The sequence below is a fragment of the Gymnogyps californianus genome, chromosome 2, assembly GCF_018139145.2.
Source record: "Gymnogyps californianus isolate 813 chromosome 2, ASM1813914v2, whole genome shotgun sequence".
Classification (NCBI taxonomy): Eukaryota; Metazoa; Chordata; class Aves; order Accipitriformes; family Cathartidae; genus Gymnogyps; species Gymnogyps californianus.
Genome location: NC_059472.1, coordinates 123,753,384 through 123,775,440, shown reverse-complemented (window position 1 = coordinate 123,775,440; position 22,057 = coordinate 123,753,384). Strand labels below are relative to the sequence as shown.

Below are 22,057 nucleotides of genomic sequence, written 5' to 3'. Positions count from 1 at the left end.
CAGTATAAACTTAAATTCATAAATCTGAGACTTGCAACCAGCCTGCTGTACAAGAAAACAGATGCCATGCAATAAATTAATACTAAGCTGAATAATAAACAAGATGTATTGTTAAAGGTCTTCAATGCAAAGAAAGTGATTTCAGACTTTCATATGCTTGTTTTCTGTCTTTGTTTAAATGAGGCCCTTGCATGTGTTTTCTTTATTGTTCTCTTTTGCACACATTTGAGCTTTGTTGGGTTGAGAACTCAGTCTCTGGTCGGGCAGTGGTGATTAACTTACACTAAATAGGCAGCAGTAATGTGATTTGAGAATGAAAAGGATTCATTTCTTTTAAATGAGGGGAAAAAACCCAAGGTTGAAGAAAATAGTTTACATAATCTGTAAACTAGTTAAGGAGCTGAATATTTATGCAGGTTGAAATTGAAGCTTAGTTGCCCTCTAGGGGTTTTACATTAATACAGCATATGCTAGCTTTTGGGTGTTTTTTTTTTTTTTCTTTCAGAATAAAGGGGAGAGAAGTCTTTGGAAAAACTTCCATACTGACAAATCTGTGGTGGTGGAGGCATGTGTACATCTGCATTCAATGAGTAAAGCTCATTTAGTTCAGAACCCAGAAAATGGAGGAAAGATTTTTAGCTAGATTATGTTCTTGTAGTTTCGGTGTACTGGTGGAGAAGGTACTCACAGTTATCCAGTCATAGCACTGAGAGGTCCCAACCAGGAAGGATCCTTAGGTAGAGGTCGGGATACGCCCCAAAGGTCTTTCAGTCCTAAGGAGACATGGAAGACAAAAGGTTACACGGGGATGTAATGGTGCTGCTGAGAAGGCCGCAGTAACGGCAGCATTGAGATCTTCAGTCAGTTTCTGCTTGTGTCCTAGCCACTGAATGCTGCTTTGAATTCTTAGTGTCCTCAGCTGCCACTGGCTAATGCGCAGGGGTCTTCTGTCACATCTTGCCTTCCAGCAGCTTGAGCCCTGTTTATGGATCCTGTGACTGAACTTGTTAGAAATGAACTTTGTCTCCTTCTTTAGAAAGCAGTTGACAAAAACTGAGTAGTTCCTGTTTGTTTGAGTAGCATATGATATGTCATAGGACGTATCCTCGTGCCATGGGAAGAATGACTAAAATGGCTTCTAAACTAAAGCCACATATATATTTCTCCTCATCTAAACTTTTAATGTCTCCTTTGCCAGTTGTTTTGTAGCAGATGCATGACTAATATTTATTTGAAGAATTGCTAAATAAATTCTTTAAAGAGCAGTTGTTTTTCTAAATATGGAAGCCACATTTATGTGACTCTTTTTGCTGTTTCTTTCATAACAGTGTTGAGACTGTATTACTCTCAAATCTTTTTGCATAGAAACAAGATACTTGGAGCAGGCAGAATAGATGCACTTAAACAAGCACCTCCTGCCAAACTTGAGTACGTGTGTGCGTACAGCTTGAGGAACACAGTGTAGTCGACTGTCAGAAGTTAGAGCACTGTCCCTGAGGCTTCATTATATCAAACTAAGTCTGGATTTGTGCCAGTAAAGCCTATGGTGTTATACAGACTTTTATGCCATTTGCCCATTAAGCTTTACACTGAAGAACAGTTCCTCCTTTCTGAGGGACTTTCATAGCTGACAAAGAGTTCCTGGTGCATTTTGTTTGCGGATTTGTCAAAGCCTTGTTTGTAAATCCTCTGTCTACAAGTATTTAATTTTACTGTCTTCAAAATTATAACCTTTGCTATGGAGAAATGGCCTCATCTCTTAATTTCTCTGTAGAATCAGGTCTATTATTACAACCCCTTATACATGTATAATGCTTTGGCCTGGTACTGTTTGGTTCCGACAGCCAGTAGCATCAGAGAAGCATCTGCTTGGTTGTCTCTGCTGTATGCTTGGGCATGACATCATAGCTTCAGCTTGGCGCTTCCTTGTCAAAACCAGTGACTTTATCAGCAGAGCTCTATGTCATCAGTTCTGCCTTCTGCTCTCTGATGCTTAATGTCCATGCCCAATCTTCCTGGGCAGTAAATGATTCCTGGAAGCTGTACATCAGACCAAAAGACATGGTAGGTTAGAGGGGAGGGTGGGTTGGTTGTTTTTAGGATTTTTTTTTCCTCCCTTCCGTGATCAGTTTCCCTCCATGAGTAAAAGCACCTGAGCGGATTGCTGTCTTTATGCAAGCTTTTGGTCGAGAACGCAACTGCTCTGTAGGTAAGGTTGTAATAAGCTGCCAGTCTTGCATTGTTCCGGATAGCCTTGGCCTCATCTGTTCAGTTTAATGTCTCTGAAAAGTTTGAAGAAAATGTGTATTACTAGCTTGGGGAGGGTGTGTGGCATGGGGGAATTCCTGATCAAGGGGAGCATCGTCATCATCGTGTTCCTGCGGGGCAGCGTGCAGTGCTTACAGCTCATGGCGAGTTTGCCAGGACCCGAACAAAATACTGAGTTGTAGTGCTTTGTCATTTGAAAAAGCTTTTGTGCAACAGTTTCAAAGATACAGGAAGAGTATGGTGGCTGGATTATTTGCTGTCTGGTATTCAGTCCTTTTTAGGTACCTGGTTATCACAGTAATTTATTTAAAACAATTTACAGAAGATGGAAGATAAATGTTATACAGTTCCTACCAAATGTCCAGATCTTGCTAAGCTTTGGTAGCGTGCTTTCTTGTCACATAGTTAAAATTCATCTCTTAAAAATCATGAAATGAATAGGGAAGTCTGAAATTCTGACTGCCTACATAGTCAATGATGCACTTTCTTTTGAAAAAGTAATTATACATATTTTATCCCACTGTGGCCACCATTGCAAAAGGTCAAGTTACTCTTCAGTATATAGTTCAGAATATAGACACAGCACAATTGGTTTTTTTTTTTCTGAAAAATTGCGCCTCGTGTTCTGTCATCCTTACAAATGCTGAGTAGTACCTCATTCAGCAGGAATTCTTCCCACACCTCCACACCAGCATATGCTGAAGGCTAGTAATTTTTGAAAAAAGAGAGAGACTAAACTTACACTGCAAACTAAGGTAAGTACATGGTAGCCTGTTTTGGAGATGTTGGAATGATGGTTGGGAAGGAATATAGGATGAATTGTGACCTGTAAGGGAAAGTCACTTCCTCTTTTAAAAGAGCATAAGTGTATTAATCTTTAATATTGTATCCTTGTTTGGAGTGCCCAGAAGGCCTGAAATTTTGACCCTATTCTGTACGCCCCATCCCACCCCCACCCTCCAGCTGGAACCCTGAAATCAGTTTCACTTTTGCTTAGAGGATATTTTGTTTCATTCAGAGGAGGGAGAACTAATAATAATAATAATAATAATTTTAAAAAACCCTTCGGTATTGAAACTTTGAGTTAAAATCATACTTTTGGAAATACAGTAAATTGAACTGAGGGGGGAAAAAATATCCCTGAAACAGCATGCTGTAAATTAGAGCTGGTGTCATGGTGGAATAGCTGTGTAATTGCCCCTTCAAGAGTTACATAAATTACCTGCTCTATCTCCACCGTGTGGTAGAAGGACATTAGTGCTATTTTTGCCACTCGGTGAATCTCTGTCTTTTATAAATAGATTTTTTTTTTTTTAAACTTTGGAGTTCAGCTAAGGAGTCAGTCACTATGGGACAGAGGGAGGGGGAATGTTGTTTCTTTTAATCATCTGTTATGCTAACTTCTCAGCTGTCCCTGCGTGGCTCAGCAGCTCCCAAAGGAGGTGGGAGGATAAGCAGCAGCGAGGCTACTCTGCGCAGCTCAAGTTGGATGGACTTGCTTATATAGAAGCAGGCAGTGACAGACAGTAGCCATGGGGGAACTTGCATTTGTTCCAGTTCTGCCTCTTCCAGCGCCTGGTATGGTAACGCTTGATGTCAGGGATACTTACTGCAGGGTGGGAGGAAAATTAGATCAAGTCAGTCTTAAAGGAAGCAGTTGTTTAAAAACAGTGCAGTTTAACTAGGTGGCTGTGCTCGTTGGGCGGGCTTTACCTGAAACCGTATATAGAAGGCAGTGCTTGTACTTGACAAGAACACTCTTAAAGCAAGTATCTTTAGTAGACAGATCATGATTTACCCAAGTAAACTGTTTCACGGCAATGTGTTTACTTTGCGTAAAAGGATTTTTTTTTTTTTTTTGTAATTTCAATGGGAAGAAAAGGTCTGCTTTTCTTGACAAATCTGCCTGAATAGCCCAGCAGATTGTCATCTTTGAGCACTTAAATTTGCCTTGCATGACAAAGTACAGTCACTGTAAGACTTATATGTAATAGTTATGCCCTTGCTATTTCTCCCCTGTCTTCTGAGGACATAACCCTCTTCTTTGTACTGCTGTGCTCTGGATGTTTTGCTTACTCAGAGGCAGGAGGACTTGTCTCTTAGCTCTTAAAGAGCTGGGTTGCTGGAACTTCCTTCATAAATGTGACAGTGTACTATATTTCTGTGTGTTTGGGGCAAAATACACACACACACATATGTATGTGTATGTATGTATATATGTACACACACGTATAGATACGTGTGTATACACACACATACAAAAAATGCTGACAAATCTGGAAATCTGGGATGGGAGATCAGATCAGGTCAAGCTTGTGCGCACTACACTGAAGCTAACAAGTAGATATTTCTCTGCATCGTCTGTGCCAAAGCTCCATTTGCTGTTGAAGTCCAAGTTCTGTTGAAATTCTAGTGACTAAACGCATATTACTAATAAATTATGTCTACCACAGCATTTCATCAGCATTCAGCGATAGTCAGGAAAGTACTATCTGACATTTTAAGGTGTATGTTTTTTAAAAATCATCTTTTCTGGCTCCGTGATTACTTAGGAAAACACTTTCCCTAGTCAAATTTCATGTGTGCATTCAGAATTGTTATCAAACTGAAAACTAACTTTAATCTTTCCACCCTTCATCCTGCCAAAGTAATTTTGGTCAGATCTCATGTGTGCGGGACTGATACAGAAATGTAGAATGAGGAGAGCTGACCTGTCCTTGTCCAAGCGGCAGAACTAAGAGCTGCTGAAAGTACCGTGAGATTGCATGTGTGTTTTTTTTCAGAACTCTGTTTTTTAACTCTAATTACTTTAGTCTGGCGTATTTTTGTTAACAGTTTAAAGTATTTGTCTATTTTTTGTTAGTTGTATGGAATGGGTTGGCTTGAATTACTGTGTTCGGCTGTGTTCTTCAGTCTTTTTTTTTTTTTTAATAATGAAACAATTTTTCTCTTTCTTAAACTTGCTGCTTTTCAGTTTCATTCACTGTCACATAGTGAATGTCTCACTATTTCATAATAGTGCTTATTATGAAATTAGGAAGAAAAGGTCCAGCAATCTGCTGTGGACAAGTGTGGGTTAATTGGGTCAGACAGAAGTACTTCCTTGCTGTTGCGTGGGGTTTCTGGATATACCTCTGACAAACATCCACAATTCTCAGTCCGAATGGGAACAAATTTTAGACTGTAGAGCACGTGTAGTGAGTCCGGTGAGAGAGGTTCCCCCAGTGCGAGCCTCTGCATCGTATGGGAATGGGACTGTCTTCATCGTTCATGGCTTTCTTGGATTTATTTGTCATTCCTTGATGCTAGTTTCTTAAAAGCCTCTTTTTTTCCAGAAATTCGGTCTTTAATGATTGTTGGGTTTGAAAACAACAGAAACCCTGTTAATGTTTCTGTAATAAAAAGTAGATCAGCAGCTGAGCAATGACTTCTGTTTTGAATTAAGTGATATTGGAGAATCCCTACATGTGTTACATGTGTTTTCAGAATTGGTGTGGTATTGTGGTTTCTAAAAAAACCCAACAAACAACACAAACAAAAAACCCAATAATTTTTTATAACTTTTGAAACAGAAAGTTTAAATAAGCCATTGATTTCCTATATTCATTTGAAAAACCCCTTCTAAGCCTTAATTTCAGAAAAGAAAATCTCTTGCCAGGTGTGATCAGTTGACCAGACCCAGAAACTTGTAATATCTATGCATTTAAGAGATGAAAACTTTGAAGACTGTTGCTTCTAAGTGAAGGTAGATGGCATTTACAGAGCAAGTAACTGGATTGTTCTGAAAAAAAACCCAACCATCAACCCCCAACAAAAAACGACCCCCAAACATTTTTGATCTGTGTAGAGTGCCTTTCCTCCCTACTGCTTTGGCCTATTCTGCATTCGGCTGAGGGATACTTTGAGGCCAATTAATTTTTACAGTAGGATTTTGAAAACTTGCTAATGAAAAAGGCATCCATGGTATGACACAAATAACCACAATTGCAATAGTTGGGAATTCAGCAGATAGATGTTGAAGGAATTCAGGCTAGCCTATGCCTTTTTGGTATTGGGGTGTTTTTTTCCTCTTTCTTCCTCCTCTTCTCTTGGAGGCTTGTCAGTTCAGACCCACTGTGCAAGTGATCGTAAGGGTTTTGAAAGGCTTGTGAGGACGTCATGCTTCAAGGTATAAGCCAAGCATACCGTTGATAGGGGTTAGGAAGAAACCTCACTTGAGAAAATGTTTTTCCATAAAATAGACTTTCTGGCACCTTTTTCTGAAGCAGCTATTACTGGCTTCTGAGAAGGATGGTATACAGGACAAATGGGCCCTCTGTCTGATTCAGTATGTTATTTTCTCATCTCTAACTGTAAATGTCCTTGAAAGCAAAGTCTTCAGATTTGTTTCTAGGATATTGGTAACATGTATTCTTTACCCCAAGGCAATGTGTTTAGAGAAACAGTTTCTAGTTTTTTGGGAAATATTCCTCCTCTGCAGATGACAGTTGTGCTATCTGCCTTCCTGACGATTCTGTCCTGCTGTACGTTCACCTCTCAATCATGAGACGAGTGACTTTTCAGCGTTTCATAGAGGAGTGCAAGAGATGCTGTAGTCTACTGGAGGATCCTCTGTTTGCATTGTATACTTTAAGACAAAGCTGGTTTTCCGTGCTGATTGTGCCCTGGAAAAGATTGAGCAGGAAGAGAGATCTTTAACACGGTGAATATCCCTTCCCTAAAATTCCTGGAATCATCTCTCCTCCCCAGTCCTGTGTTGTGTGCTACTACGTATTGATCAGATGCCCCAGGACAGATGCCCCCAGCAGTATGTTGAAGCTACAAAAGCTGAAATGGAGCAGCTTTTTTGGGGGGGTGGTGATGGGCAGGAAAATGGAAAGTATATGATTATGTTATAGCAAATGAATATTTGTGGAGACAAAGTATTTGATCTGATAACAGAGGTTCACTTGAAAGAATCAAGGTTATTTTATGTCAATTTTCTCTTTGCCCTATATAACTTGCATTTAATTATTTCATGCTATCTCCCTCTATTCAAATTAATCTGTCTTGTATATATTGTTGCTCAAATTAGAATAATACTTTAATCAGCTGTGTTATGCATGCTGTAGTAGACTAGAATAGGAAGGCTACTCCTGGCATACTGACGATGCATGTATTTTATTTGTTACTGTAATTTAAAAGTAAAATCAGAAATATTGATTTCTACTTGACTGGAGAGGTGATTTAGTTTGAATATCAGACTGATCTTAATCAGGTGAGAATTAATTGAGTTGGAGGTATTAGATATTCAGTGATGTTAACTGAACCATGATCAATCTACAGAGAAGCTTTCTTTTGTACTGTGTTTGAAATATCAAATAGCTCGTACTCTACAATGTAGAACAATCTTTTCATGTTCATCCTACTACTTCTTCTGGCTCATTAAATGCACCAGTAATCTATTCTGTGCATACTGAGTAATCCTCAAAGTAACAAGCTAATAAATCACAATTTAATACAAAATTTAAAAGCATAACAACTTCGCCATAAAATGTTCCTGATAATGTTTTGTATCATTTTAATGTTTTTGTACACATTTTACAAACATAGATTTAAAAATCTTGTCCTTGTTTACATTTTAAAGGGAACAGTTTCCTCCTCCTTCCACCATCGCCCCCCAAATCCCCATTGTTACTTGGGCATCTTTTCTCCACCCAGTGGTAGAGCTCAAGGAATGACCCAAACGTTGGACAAAACTATTTCCTTTTTTGTGTAAAGGAAAAAACCTACCCCAGGAATAGAACATAAGCCTGGTCTGGATCATGATACAAGCCTTTTTTTATTTTAAGAGTGTGATAGCAGTATCATAAGTGTTGAGAAAATATAAATGGTGAGATAACACCTCTGTAGGACTTTCTCTTAAGTAGTAAAATTGTAAAGTCTTTAAATAAACTAGAGCCAGACCTGAGAGGATCAATTTATCTTGATAATGGGGAATATTTCATTTATTTTGTGTACAAGAACATCTGCAAAATAGATACATAATTATGATTCATAAAACTACAGTTCTAATGTTATATGAATTGCACAACACTTTGCAATATGAGTCAATATGAAAGTGCCAAGTATTGTTATAATCTGAATCTGAAAAAGATGAACTTCCAGACATAGCCTTCATGCTACATACAGTTCATACACTGAAAATAATAATGATGATCCCTTGGCATTGTTATATCAACACAGTTTCCATGCAGCTGGATGTCTGGAGATAAGTCCCAAACACTTTTTGTTCTTTTGCTTTGCACACGGAAAGACTTTCATGTTTGCAGAAAGAAATAATTAGGTATCTAATATTTTTAAATATTTAAGGTAAAAAAAAATTACTTTTAAAAATCCCCTACAAATATAATCTGCTTGCTGGTTGCTCCCCTTTATTAAATCACCAAAAAACCCCCTTTCTGTTTATTTGTAATGCTTGGGGCAGGGCATTACAGTTTTTTTCATAAAGTCTTTCTTTACATATATGTAACTGAAGCTTTTGCAGTCCAACACACCGATTCTGCCATTTCATTTTGAATGCAGCACAGTGAAGAGTGCAGCCTACCTCTGCTTGGGGGTGGAGGGGTGTTGTAGGCTACATAAAGAACACTTGCGTCTTAAATACGGTGCTTTGTTTTTGTTGTCCGCTGTTGGTAGGTCTGCAGACACTGAGATTAAGAATGTTAAATTTAACCTTGTCTGGTTTAATGGTGTGGAAGAAAATCATTATCTTTATGCAGCAGAGCTGTGGCTCTGTGTTATGCCAGATGTTGGTTTGTCCCTTTGAGTCAAAATCCTACAAGTTTTTATTTTCATCATACAGGAGCAAATATTTCTTGAACCTATGAATGAATATGTTGTAAGAAGATGAAAATGGCCAGTACCCTGGCTTTTTACTTCCTTTTTTCTAATTAGGAAGTGTATGTACCAGGACATCTGTTGGTGGACCGCCCCCCCCCCCCCCCCCCCCCCCCCCCCCCCCCCCCCCCCCAACTTTGTTGTAACTAACTTTCTGGCAATGTATCTGATCTTTTAAAATTTGAAAATCAACACTCTAATGTGCTGATTATTGCATATGCCTCTCTCACTGCTTGGATAGACAGGGAAATCATTTGTCCAGTCTCTATTCTGAGATCAGTGAACTGTTACCCAGTTTCACTTCGGTTTCCATCTGCTTCCCGTATTATCTTGTAGTAAAGTTATAAAACAGAGTTGGGGGAAAAAGCTATTAAAAATACTAAAGAAAAACATTCTTCTTAGATACTGATTATTTTTCTGCAAAGATTTATGTGGACTGTAAAGATCTTTGTAAACAAAGTTCTTTACTGTGTCAACCTTCTAGCTAATTATCAAAGAAATCTTAATAAAAGAGTGGTCTGTAACTTAAAGCAGTTCATAATCAACCATCAAATATACTAATAGTCAGACGTTCAAAAATAATTCTCGATACCTCCAACGTTATTTGTATAATTCTGTATCTGAACAGAATTATACAAAGACTCGGAATAGGGTTTTTATAAAAAATAAAAACATGCATGTCCAGACAGCTTTCAAAATAATTTTAGGCGGCTTTTAAAAGCTCTTTCTTCCGTTGTTCTGCGACCTTACATGTGCCAGGACCTACAAAAGCAGCTGTTTTTCCCCTTGTTCTCCATGTCCTGCTTTCTTAAGTAGGTAAGTTGAGATGGGGAGACCCAGTGAAATACTGCTCTTGGATCCTGGGCAGCTGGGAGACCTGAGGTGCTGGGGACCAAACTCAGCAGCTTCCCTGCGCTGCGCAGGGCCCGAGATGCTCCCTGCTGAAGAGTCTCAGTCCATGGAAGGGCTCACTCATCACTGACCTTGGCCACAAAGCTGTCGTGTCTGTCCCTGAAAATCGTAGGAGCTAAGTGCGTCTTCCCATCATAGGCAGATCACCTATATATGCTAGCATGCCATAGTTAGCAGGTGAGAACTGGCAAAACTGAATTGCTCTGTATTCAAATATGGTTGTTCAGCTTCTGTTCGGTTGAAAGCAGACCTTCGTCTTGGCAAAGATACCATTTGGCCTTACATGTTTGGTTGATTTAGAGAAGGTACTAAATTGCAAGTTTGCTTTAGCAGTTAAAATCTCTCTATGTGGCTGTAATGGCCAAAAAGTAATGAGACTTAAAATTCTCTGAACAGTGCCCAAAACTCATTTTGGATTTGCCTTACAGCAGAATTGCAAAGCTTTCTTCGTGAGAGAGAGGAAGACGACGAAATCTGGCCTCGAATCACTGATGGACTGTTCAGTGAACTATTTCTGAGCTGTAGCCTCGAGAAGAGTTCTTTGCTCAGTGTGCCTCCCCTTAGACACAGCCTATGCCACAGAGAAGAGCCTGTGGGGCTAACCTATGTCAGATATGATGTCATGAACCATAACTGCTGCAGGTGAAAGAGGGGTCCATAGCCAGTTTCTGTGGTAACTGGTAGGGACCTGCAGCTCGTTGACGCAGTACTGGATCTGTCCTAATCTGTGCATAGAGCATTCAGTGGCAGACGTACGTAGCTGTCCTGGCAAAGCTGCATCAGGGTTCATTTTATGGAGGGCAAGCTTTTTCCCCCCTTTCTAACAAGGCATTTTCACTCCTGTTGTGTTGAGCTCCGTCCCTCATTTTATTTAGCTTGTATTTGTAAATATTTGGGATAAACAAACAATAAAAGTTGAAACATTTCTTTCTGTTGTGTTACGATCTGCAATGAATTTGCAGACTGGCCCAAATTTACATCTAGTTTTGCTGCTGCCTGAGGTTCTGTTTCGGTAGCTTGCTGCTTGCAAGGAGAAAGAAAACATTGTATCAGCCCACGAACTTGTAAAGTCATGGAAAGCCATTTGCTGAAGTGGTAAAGATTGGATGATGCACAAGATTTCTAAAAGATCAATTCTGCTCTGAAAGAGCAATTGTTCTTTGTATCACGTGCAGTATATCAGGAAGGAGGTTCGTTTGAGTGTGAGACCGGGTTCCCTAGTGTTCTGATTACCGCTCGTAGCTGCTGAAGTGTTAAACTACAATGGGTTTGTAATCAGATCCTGTGTATCCGCTCCTTCTGTGGTATCTTGCTATGTACCCTGAAGCTTTGGTCTACAATGCAGATATTGCTTGAGTGAGGAATGAGTGGTGATTGTCAAGATTACGGAGATGGAGATTAATTCTTGGTTTGAGATGATATCTGGAACTATTGTGCACTATTTGTGAGATTATTCTCCAAACCAGTAGTTTTAGCACTCTTTGTGCTGCTCAACATTGAGACGTTTTGTTTCATGAAAGAGCTGTGAGCAAGACAGAGCATAAATAAAACAACATTCTCCAGACTCCTGTAAGGTTTCTGGTAAATGTGTATAACTAAACCTTTATAGGTTTAGTGCACCACACTCCTTACGTCATGCCAAAGGGTTTTTGAAATGCTGGAAGTAAGAGGAGAGAGGGATAATCAAGTTTTGTGTGCTCATATGAGGATGCCCAATATGCTTTAACCTGCTCCTTTTTTCCCCTCTGTTGTTAAGCATCAGCAATGTTAAAGCTAGATAGCTGGAAGCAGTTTTATCACTTTGCAGCAGTGCCTGGCCATGTACCGCAAGCGGGGCCTTCTGAAGGCAGGGAATGCTTGCAGTTGCAGTTCAGGTTTTGTTCACTGGGACATCACGCCTTTAACCAATCAAGACTGGTGAGCTAACAAGTGAGAGGGACCTCCTGTTGTCTTCAGTGGTTTTTTTACTTCACAGCTTCCAGAAGGAATGATTACTACAAAAAAACCAGCACAGCACTTAAGGAAGTGCCTGTAGAGAGTAGAAATCAAACTAGCCACTAGACAAACCATAAGCTTTCAAAGGCTTCTGATGTTTTACCCAGAAAAAACAAAGGACATTTTTAGAAATGTGACAATAGGTGTGATTTTTCTGAGATGCTGATGTAAGGACGGACATTCAGTGTAAACAGTCCAGGAAAGAAGAGAAGAAACATCAGATTCACCTTTAAAAACCAAAGAAACATTTTGATAACCTAATAACACATTTCTCGTATTGTTCTGAGCTTACACTGCTTCATAAACATTAGCTATCCAGAAGTATCCTCAAAGTTGTGCATGTGTATTTGGATGATTTTAGGTCTAAAACTAAAACACATACCAAACGAGATCTTAGAAGTTGAGTATGGTTGTTAATAAATACCTTTGAGCACAGGTTACAGTGTCTTCCCAACTGGTAATTAACTGATTAATTTAACCCCTTTTTTTTGCATACTTTCATCTGATACATTTTCAGATGGTGTGTGGTGATATCACCGGTGTATAACGTTAGGTGCTGTGTTGAAGCACGTTTTAACTGTTCATCAGTAATATGTTCCAAGTAGATAAGACGTCAATTCTTTGCAAAGTTTTGCAAAGATATATGTAAGTTTGGTAGTGTAAGGACACTTAAGACTGTCATCGACACTTTCAGCAAATACTACTTTTTTTTGTAAATTATTTTATCAAAAGCCTAATTATTATAGTCATGGGCAAGCCTGTTAGCCTCACCTAGGGGTTGCTTGCAGCTGTTGGATCTTTCTCCTTAAAGTCTTGCCAGTAGTGTCCAGGATACTAGAAGGTGGATTTTGTTCCACTGAGGTCTGCGATTGCTTAATGCCCATTTCAGGGGGCATCTGCTATGAGCAAAGGACAGGATTGCTGCTTTTATAGGCACAAACCTCGTGTTTTCTTGTTTATTTAAGTTTTGATGTAATGGAAGTTACATAATCATACAGGATCAACAGTTACGTAGTAGGGAAAGCTGAAACTTCAGCTAAATGTCTTGAAAACATACAAGGACAGGTACAGGACTATGCTACAGTTGGTATGTTTAACAGTCGTGCCTATATTTTCACATGGTCAATAACTTGTAGGTGCTTGAGGTGCCTTTTTGATGCCCAGCATGACTTCAGAAGGTGTATCTATACGGTAAGCTTAAAGAAGGGAAGTGATACAAAAATTGCTGTTTCTGTAAATATTACGTATCTGATTGCTGTGTACAAAAAGTGGAAGATTCTAGTGTGAGTACATGAAGTACAAGTTTTTGGACAAAACAGAGTAAGAGCAATGCATTGAGTATATATATACATATGATACTCAATGTGCATATAGTCAATGTATGTAAACATAGTGTACATACACACCGAGTATAAATAATGTGATTTACCCTTTGTATGATGTAGCATCATTAAGTTTTGATGTTACTGGATTAGCTGTAAGTTTTGCTAAAGATGTGTGAGAATATAACAATTTCTGTATGTTCAGCAACCCTAAATTTGCTGGATATTGAGGCACTACCAGGAGAAGCTCAGAAGAGGAGAAACGGATGGAACTCTAGAAGGGGACCCAGTAGATTTGACTTTGTTCTTGGCCTGGCTACTGGTTGATCTTGGACAATTGGCTTTCTCTTTTTTTTCCACCTGCTAAATGCAGATGATTGCTAACTCAGACCCCTTATAACAAAACAGTTTGAAATCTCCTGATAGGAATAACAGCTAATTCTTATCTAGAGTTACTATTTAGTGAAACATCTGTACAGGGTGCTGGTAACAATGAGGTATACTTTTAGTTACTCCCAGATAAAAACCACACCCTGAACCGTGACTTTGCTGTTCTCTTTCAGTATGTCACTGACTTGTTTTTAAGTCTTGAGACCCTTAAGACTGACCGGGTACTTTCACTTCCTTGAGCAAACAGATTGGGAAGAGGCAGATCGTTGTCTCTTCCCCCTTTTATATTCCCTTGTTCTTAAATGCCAGAGATCATGATCCCAGAAATGTGGATGATCATCGGTATTTTTGTGGGCAATGCTCTTTACTAGCCATTTGGACTTTGAAGAAACTCCGTATTGAAGAACAGCTACAGACCACTACACAACGCAGAGAAGATACAGAGAAGATAGCAGTCCTTCTTGGAGCACTGTAGTGCCATGGAGTACAACCTGGCACTCCCAGCTGATAAACTGCTGGCTTCCTCCTTGCACTCCCAGGAGCGATTTTTGGACGTGCCAGGAAAGAACCATGACCTCAGTTTCTTATCTCCTGTCCCACGGCAACCTTCACAGGAGGTGATCGCCAGTGGCATTTCTTTGAGAGAGTAGTTGCTGTCAACATTACTGCCCTCTTAATTTGTAGATACAAACGTGCTTCAGTAATTTCAAAAGCTGTCATTGTAGAGGAAACGCTGACAATGCTGGCTTACCTAATTGTTCATGCTTCCTTTTGTTTTGCTGTGATAGCCCTGAGTAGTCAGTATGAAAAGCAGGCACAAGAATCATGGATTTGCTGCAAGAGTAACTTCGGAAATTTGTTGGTATTAGCAACAGCAGTATGTGTGTGAACGTGTTACATGATATGAGGGGAGAATCCCAATTAAAATCTTGTTGCTAAACAAGTGACACAGACCTTGCAAACAGTATGAGACTCCAGGCCAACTATAATTATATTAATAACAATAATAATAAATCAGATTGGGCTGTGAGGTTTTTTTATATGGAATAGTATACACATAGGAGGATTTTTTTTACCAATTGTAATTTTTCCAACTTTAATTTAGTTTGTCTTTTTTTTTTCTTTTTTTCCCAGCATTTACTAAATGCTGTCAAGAAACTGGTCTTCTTATGGTGGTGAAGTGTCGGCAAGAGAACACAGCACTGAAAGACTGTCTAGTTGGCTAGTAAGTCCCTCATGAGTTTTTGGGGTTTTTTTGTTGCACGGCCTGTACTAATCTAGAAATGAGTAGAAATCTTAAATCTTCTCAAAAGGGTTATGCAAGGTTAGTGACTTTGATGTATTTTCTGAAAATTGTATCTATCTTTGCTTTATTAAAAAACTTCCTGGTCAGGGCCCTACCTGACAAGATTTTATTTCTTTAATAAAGCTGTCCGATGGCTATAAAGACTCTCTTCTTGATTTAAATGGTGACGGATCTAGATTTTCAGCCCAGATGACATGTCGTCCTGTATTCACTATGTTGAATTACATATGTGGGGATGAGGGTGAGCAGTAAAAGCACCTTCATACCCTGTTAGTGAGACAGGGTAAGTTTGTTTCAATTTTGCTTCTTGAACTGTTTTTTAAGATTTAGTCTTTGTCCTGAAAGTGTCCTGCTGTTGTGAACAGCAATAGCAGCAGCAATGGGAAACTGTTTGATATTAGAGAGGTCAACTTGATGCCGTGGTGGATCGAAATGTCTCTTTTATCCCCAGTGCCATCAGGCTGAAGTGTTAGATTCTTGAATTTCCCAGGGTGAGGGCTGGGGATTTTTTGAATTTGACTGGGGGGAGAAGGGGGTTGGTTTGTTTTTTGGTGGAATGTGTGTCCTGCCCTGTTAAACCAGAGATTAAGATTAAATGCCTTTGAAGTAGTGACAGTTATTCTCAGGTATTTGGGAATTGATGAAAAAACATGTGCAGCCAGGCAAGAGTTCAGGCCTAACTGCAGTGAGAACTTGCTGGAGTTACTCAGTTTTGTCTGTACCTTTGCCTTTTTTAAAAAACCAAAACAATACCACCCAAACAAAATACTACTGAAAAAAAATATTTAGTGCTTCAATAATTATACTTATTAAAATTATGAGAAAAATGACTTGAATTTAATGATCAAAGACCTACATGTTTACTGTTCGAGACACACACTTGAACCTGTTCCCAGTAGTTGCTTGGGTGCATAAAAAATATAAGTGTACTCCAGCAGATTCCCATGCTGAGGAAGCTAACTAACAAATTATTTAGCGGAACTGAAATAGCAAATGTCTTTCCCTTTTTCTACCTTTCCTCTTCATGACTTCACTGTAAAGGCTTGAAAAGGACTATGCCTCAAGAGAGAGCAGTATCATGAGAGAATGCAGACCAACTCAGTATTTAGAGTTTACAAAGATAACTTTAACACTTATGTACATTATAAAAAAAGGTCTTTTATTATTGAAGGCAGGCAAATTTTCTTTGGGTGTGAAAGGAAGATCAGTTATGAGTGTTATTCATGCAATATCTGTTCCATATTCCAAGGTGAAAAACAGTATTGTGCATTTGTCTGTCTTGTAGCTATTCTGATCCATTATTCTATGAAGAATGCAAAACAGAATATTTGAAGCAAAGAGAAGAATACAGAGCAACTGGAATTAAGAAAAAAAGACAGAAGCTTACTTCAAATGTGTAGTTAAAATGAACTTTTCAAATTTTATATCCAACTTTGATTTGACTTGATTTAAACAGACTTAAATCATCTGTACCCCTCTGTGTGGAATTTAACTGAAATACACAAAATGAGATGAATGGAGAATAAAATAATGTCTGAACTTAAAAGAAGTCAATTTTTTAATTTTCTGTAATTAAAGATTAAAGCATGCTGTTGCAGTTTGCAAGAGAAGTTGCAAAGGTCTGTTCCTCTGGACTTGAGATTTTGTTACCAATTTACAAATGGCCTTTTGGAATTTAAAGCTTGTGTCTAGTTATGTGTGGCAGGCTACATAAAAACTTAAGGGTGAATAATTTAAGTTGTATTAATGTATACCTAATTTGTGATCAGCTAAAACTGGTCTATTTGTCATCTGAAGCTGAGGGTGTATGGAGATGCTCTTGATGCTCTTGCTAGAAGAGAAGGGTGACGAATGCAGAGGAGAAGAGTTTCTTGAACCAATTCATGAAAATGTTGAGCCATATGGGAGCCTGATTGATAGTACTTTTGCCTACACTGTGACTCATTTTTAAGTCTACGTTGTCAGAAGAGATGGATGCTCCATGCCTGTGTGTGGCCCAGACCGACCCTTTCAACTCTAGAGGAAAAAGTCATCTGATCTAGGCCTTCCCTGAGAATGGGAGAAGGCACGCTGAAGGCAAAGTCATTGAGAGCAGTATCCTCCCCTGCTTTCCTCTTTCAGAACGAAGATGATTGTGTAAGCTTCCACACTTCAGGAGTGAGCGAGTGACCACACTTGCAAAATTATTACGGGTAGAGGTGAGTAAACAACTAAACTGGGTATGTAAGATGCAGGTCACTTCTTGCAGAAACTAAGTGTAAGCAAGTCCCTATTTAAAAAGGGGCATACAAAGGATCTTTTATATACTGATACTTGAAGCTGCTTAGTTGTAGAACTCTCAAATGCATAAATGGCTTCACTAGAGATAGTCTGTAAAACTTTATATTACTATTTTGGAGTATCTTTTGAAGCATTTTGAAATAAAAAATTTCTTTGCAAGTAAGGGAAGTCTGTACTTAGAAAACTTACTCACATGGTAACTTTAATGCCCTGATTAAAAAAATGAGTAAGTAGTAGGATTTGTTGCTTTTCCATCAGAAGATGCAAAATTTGACTTGTTTATTTTAGTACCGTTTCACTGGTTTAGTACTTATTTTAGTACTGTTTCACTGTACTGTTTTAGTACTGTTTTGCGTTTTACTGGAATAATCAATAATAATGTTGTTTCTGCTATTAGACAGCAGATTGGCTAGAGGACTAGGGAATGCTTGTGAATTAAAAACTGAAAACGTGTAGCATTCTGCCTTGTTAGGCAAACTTAAGTGGCATTCAGCTCTAAAACTAACCACCTTAAAATAGCTTCTGTGGAATAAAGTTTCCCACACATGTACTTGCTCTTGGCTCCTCAGTTCAAGCATTTTGGAAAACAAAAACATTCCAAATCAGTTAGTGGAAAATTAGTTGTTTCCCTGTATGTATTTAAAAAAGAGGAAGCTTAAGGTAGATGGTGAAATGTTTTTTAAGGACAGCAACTGGTCTGTTACCCCACTATGAAAATCTGCTACATTTTCAACCTCTCAAAAGTGAGCCTGAGTGTTTGTAATTGTTGTCAAAAGCACTTCCAAAGAGGATTTGGGCTGGATGAGCATTCTCTTCAAGGCAAGTGCTGTGTGTGCTGCCAGTGGTACGTGCCCGCACCGAGGGCTCACCTGGGTCTTACTCAGGTTCACACCACAGCTGGTGAACGCAGACAGCAGCACCAGCAATGGGTTTCTCCTTTTCTGGCTTAGCAGAAAGGATGTTCAGCAGGTGAGGGGGAACCCCAGTGCATTGACCAGTACTGCTGGGAAGGAATTAATGCCTGTAGTGGAACAAAGCCCAGTTTAACCTGCAGGTATTACTCCCGCACCATTCTATACATGCTGTATGGGAAGGACTGTAACAACTCACTTCTGTGCTGATAACCAAGCGCTACTGTCAAGCCTGAAATTGCATGTACTGAATTATCCTGTATTTTAATTGCATTTACATCTTTTATTTAAAGTTTAAATGAAAGAATGACTACTATGAAGTGACAAACTCATACTAGTAAATTGCTTTTGGTTTTGTTTTTCTCAGCTGCACCCTCTCCTTCCTACTCAGGTTAACAGGAAGCACCCCTAGATTCTAATCAATGTAAGAAAACATCAATAGTATTGACAAAGCCTTCAGCTGTGCTTCAGCAGTGAACTGGAAGTTTTTTTGCTACATGTTGAGTGTTTTTTAAAAAGCGCTCCTATTTTGTCAGAAGTTACTCATGAATGACGAGAGGGTATAGCTCTGGAAGCCTGGCTGTCCTCCCCCACCCCCCAAGCCTCTCCACCTCCCAGCAAAACAAAACATGTTAACTGCCTGTACTTACTGAGAGTAGCCAGCTGTAGGTGATTAGGAAGGGAGCTAACATCAGTGCAGACATGCCGTCCTTCATCTAGCCATCTCCATCTAAACCAGGGATTGCAACTCTAATTAATATTCCCCTAGATGTTTCTTCATATGTTTTTTTCATTTTGAAATAAATTCTGAAGGATTCTTATACATTACTATTCTGCGTAGTAGACAATTGGTGGAATTAATCTAGGTGTGTCTCCAGTGTTTTCAAGTTAGCCTATTGATATAAAAAGGTTACCTAAGTGCAGAGGCAGGGACTAACTCAAGTAGGTCAGCCAGAGTCTGAAGCACAGCAATGGCGCTAGCCCATCGTAGTTAGTATTTGTAGAAGTGCCTGATGTTTTCTAACATGTGACCTTCTTAAAAATTAAGGTGGCCCTACCAAGTGTTTACAGTTCCAATTTTAACACTGCCTGTCACAACTAGGAGCTTTCACAAAGTTGCATGGCTTTCACTGTAGCTGTACAACTAGCCTGCACCCCGTGCTTACCTCCTTTAATGGGAACCATGTGCTCAGCCACTTTAAAACCATCCACTGTGTGGCACTATTGATTGACATTGATGGAATAAGGTCTTAAAACTAGAAGACTGATTTGTCACCTAGCACCCTTGCACGGTGCAGCAAGGCGTCTGTCAGAGTTTCTGCAGCAAAGGGGCCTATCTTTGCCTCTTCATAGCACTTGGGAGAACTGGGCAAGCGCCCAGGACACCGACATTTTTCACTTGAGAGTACACTCTTTCAGTGTATTAAAGCTCTCTTCAAACTCCTGAGACGAGCCCCTTACAAATGCGAGATCTAAAACACAGGAGGAAAAAGGTGTCATATACTTATTGTAAAAGCTTGCCTTCATAGAGTAAAATGAAAACTCGGAGGAAAGCTGAGTGGCAGTTTGTAATGCACAGGGTTTTCAAAGAGGGGTGGAACTACCTACCGTTGCAGTCCGAGACATCACCCAGTAATTAATCTGTAAGCCAGAAACCCATTCTGCCTCATATTTAGTACAGCCATACTCCTCCTCAATTCCTGCAAGTAATTCCTGTGTTCTCCATTTACTCTGCTGGTCCAAAAAATGGTCAAATACAGTTGAAATGTAAGTGTTCCATCTAGTTAAAAATCAGTTCAGTAACAGTAAGCACCTGGTTATTTCTTTCATGCTTCTCCCCTAGATCAAACATCCATACTCAAACACCATCATCTTACCACTTAATTACTGTATCTTGATGTCTGAACCCCTTTGTCTCTTCCATCTTAAAATATAATGAAATGAATTCTGCTGGGCACTGATCTCAGTTCACATCACATCATTTACTACAGAGAACAGATTTTTTTTTTTTTTTTTAAATGGTTCAACTGGAACTCAATTAAAATTAGGGTTTACCTTTAGTGCTGATGATAATTAAAAAAAATGAAATACTTTTGTCCACTGTCCTATGTTCATACAATTGCAAGTAGCACACCACTCCCCCTACAGAAAGGGGCAAAAGCCTGACCCCTAAAAAAAAAAAAACCAAAAAAACCAAACAAAAAACATCCCCAAAACCCCACATGCCTTTTTGCATTCAAACTACACAAAGCAACAGAGAAACACCTTACTGCTCTGCGACCACTGTTCTTCACAAGGCCTGTCTGAAGATCAGCAGACAATACAGGCAAGTCAGTCAGGTACCGGAGCTTTTCACTCTTCCTTTACCAGGCCACAGCATCATTAAAAATACAGGTGTCTGAGCGCAGGAGTCTCAAAGTCTACTGCAAGTTGGTTTTGAAATAAAATTAAATCTGCTTTACATCACCAGTATAGTTCATATTATACTTATGTGGGCCTGTGTTAAATTACCTGGAATGGGTATTGTCTTACTGTAACTCCACCATATGTCTAGTACTGCTCGCGTCTTTTTCCAGCCGTAAAAATCTGACAGTGCATCACAGCTAATTTGGGAGTTTGCTTCCTTCAATATGGCAAGTTCACATAACAGGAAAACTAATCAGTTGTAAACCCATGAAACTGGCAGGGAGACTTAAAATGATCAAATTTTAAAAATATTTAAAATGAACAAAACAGTGGAAGTTTACATATGAGTTATTAGAAGGTTAGTCCAACTTTCCAAATATCCAAATACATATTCATCAGCTGGCCATATGCTCACTTAAATGTGCAAAGCAACAACCTCCTTCTGCCCCAAAAGCTGTCTTCCATTTCTGTTAAATGGAATTAGTGCTTGCTTAAGTTAAAAATTGTCAAATCAGTGGGTTGGGTGGAGTTTTAAAATGTTCAAAGTTTGCATTCAAGTTAATTTTTTTTGTGTGTGTCATTTAACATACTTACGTGAGGACTTTGGTCCTTCCTTTATGCAATTTTACGGTTTTATATAACAAAGGCACGTGTGCACACAAAACACCAGAACCCCTTTACTACAGCTACCTCTGCATGTAATTTGCTGTCACTGTGATGAAAAGATTTCACTTCTGAAAATGGAAACAGCACTGTAAGCCACTAGTGGCGTGGATTTAAATGACTTTTCCATCTTGAGTCAAAATTTGATTGTATGCTTCGGACCAACAGATGCTTCACAAGCCAGTTAGCTCCCAAGTGACTTCAAATCTGGGGACTTCCTTTTCAAACGTTACTGCTTGGCCACAGCAATGAGTGACTGGATTGGAAATGCTGCCTACAGCAAGCTCTCCGTCATCCTGCCCTCCTCTCTCCGGTATCAGCAGTTCTTCTGAAGTCCCTCTCGGCAAACACCGCTGCTCTTCTCCAGCACGAGAAGCAGCACAGAAGATAAACCAAGAGTCAAAGGCAAAGCCCGGAAAGTCTCAGGCACTGCACAGAGAAGCTTAATTTTAAGTTTCCCTGTCACACAGGACCGGACAGGCTGACCAGGAACCTTTTGATGCAAGTAGTCAAACCACAGGAACACGCCATAGCTTAAGGTAACTAAGTCCTTTGGGTTTCAACATCCAAGAGAATACTTTTCCCAGAATACACTGAAGCAGTCTACAGCAGATGATGTTTGTTTTTTTCCCTGAATGGAGGAGGATGAACCTCAAATTTAATTGTTTGTATTTGGAATGACATTTATACACAATCAAGAAATTAAAACTGAGTAAAAGATTTTG

At 39.3% G+C, this 22,057-nt stretch overlaps 1 protein-coding gene across 2 annotated transcripts in view; it reads left to right on the top strand.

The window, feature by feature from the left end:
* Nucleotides 1–18,595, top strand: part of CMC1 (C-X9-C motif containing 1) — a 50,614-nt gene extending 32,019 nt beyond the window's left edge. For both annotated transcript variants that reach the window (XM_050892665.1, XM_050892666.1), the window contains exons 3-4: nucleotides 14,901–14,991; nucleotides 16,358–18,595. In XM_050892665.1, the coding sequence (XP_050748622.1) occupies nucleotides 14,901–14,991; nucleotides 16,358–16,472 (206 nt within the window). In that variant the 3' untranslated portion in view covers nucleotides 16,473–18,595. The remainder of the gene's footprint in view (nucleotides 1–14,900; nucleotides 14,992–16,357) is intronic.
* Nucleotides 18,596–22,057: the final 3,462 nt, after the last annotated feature.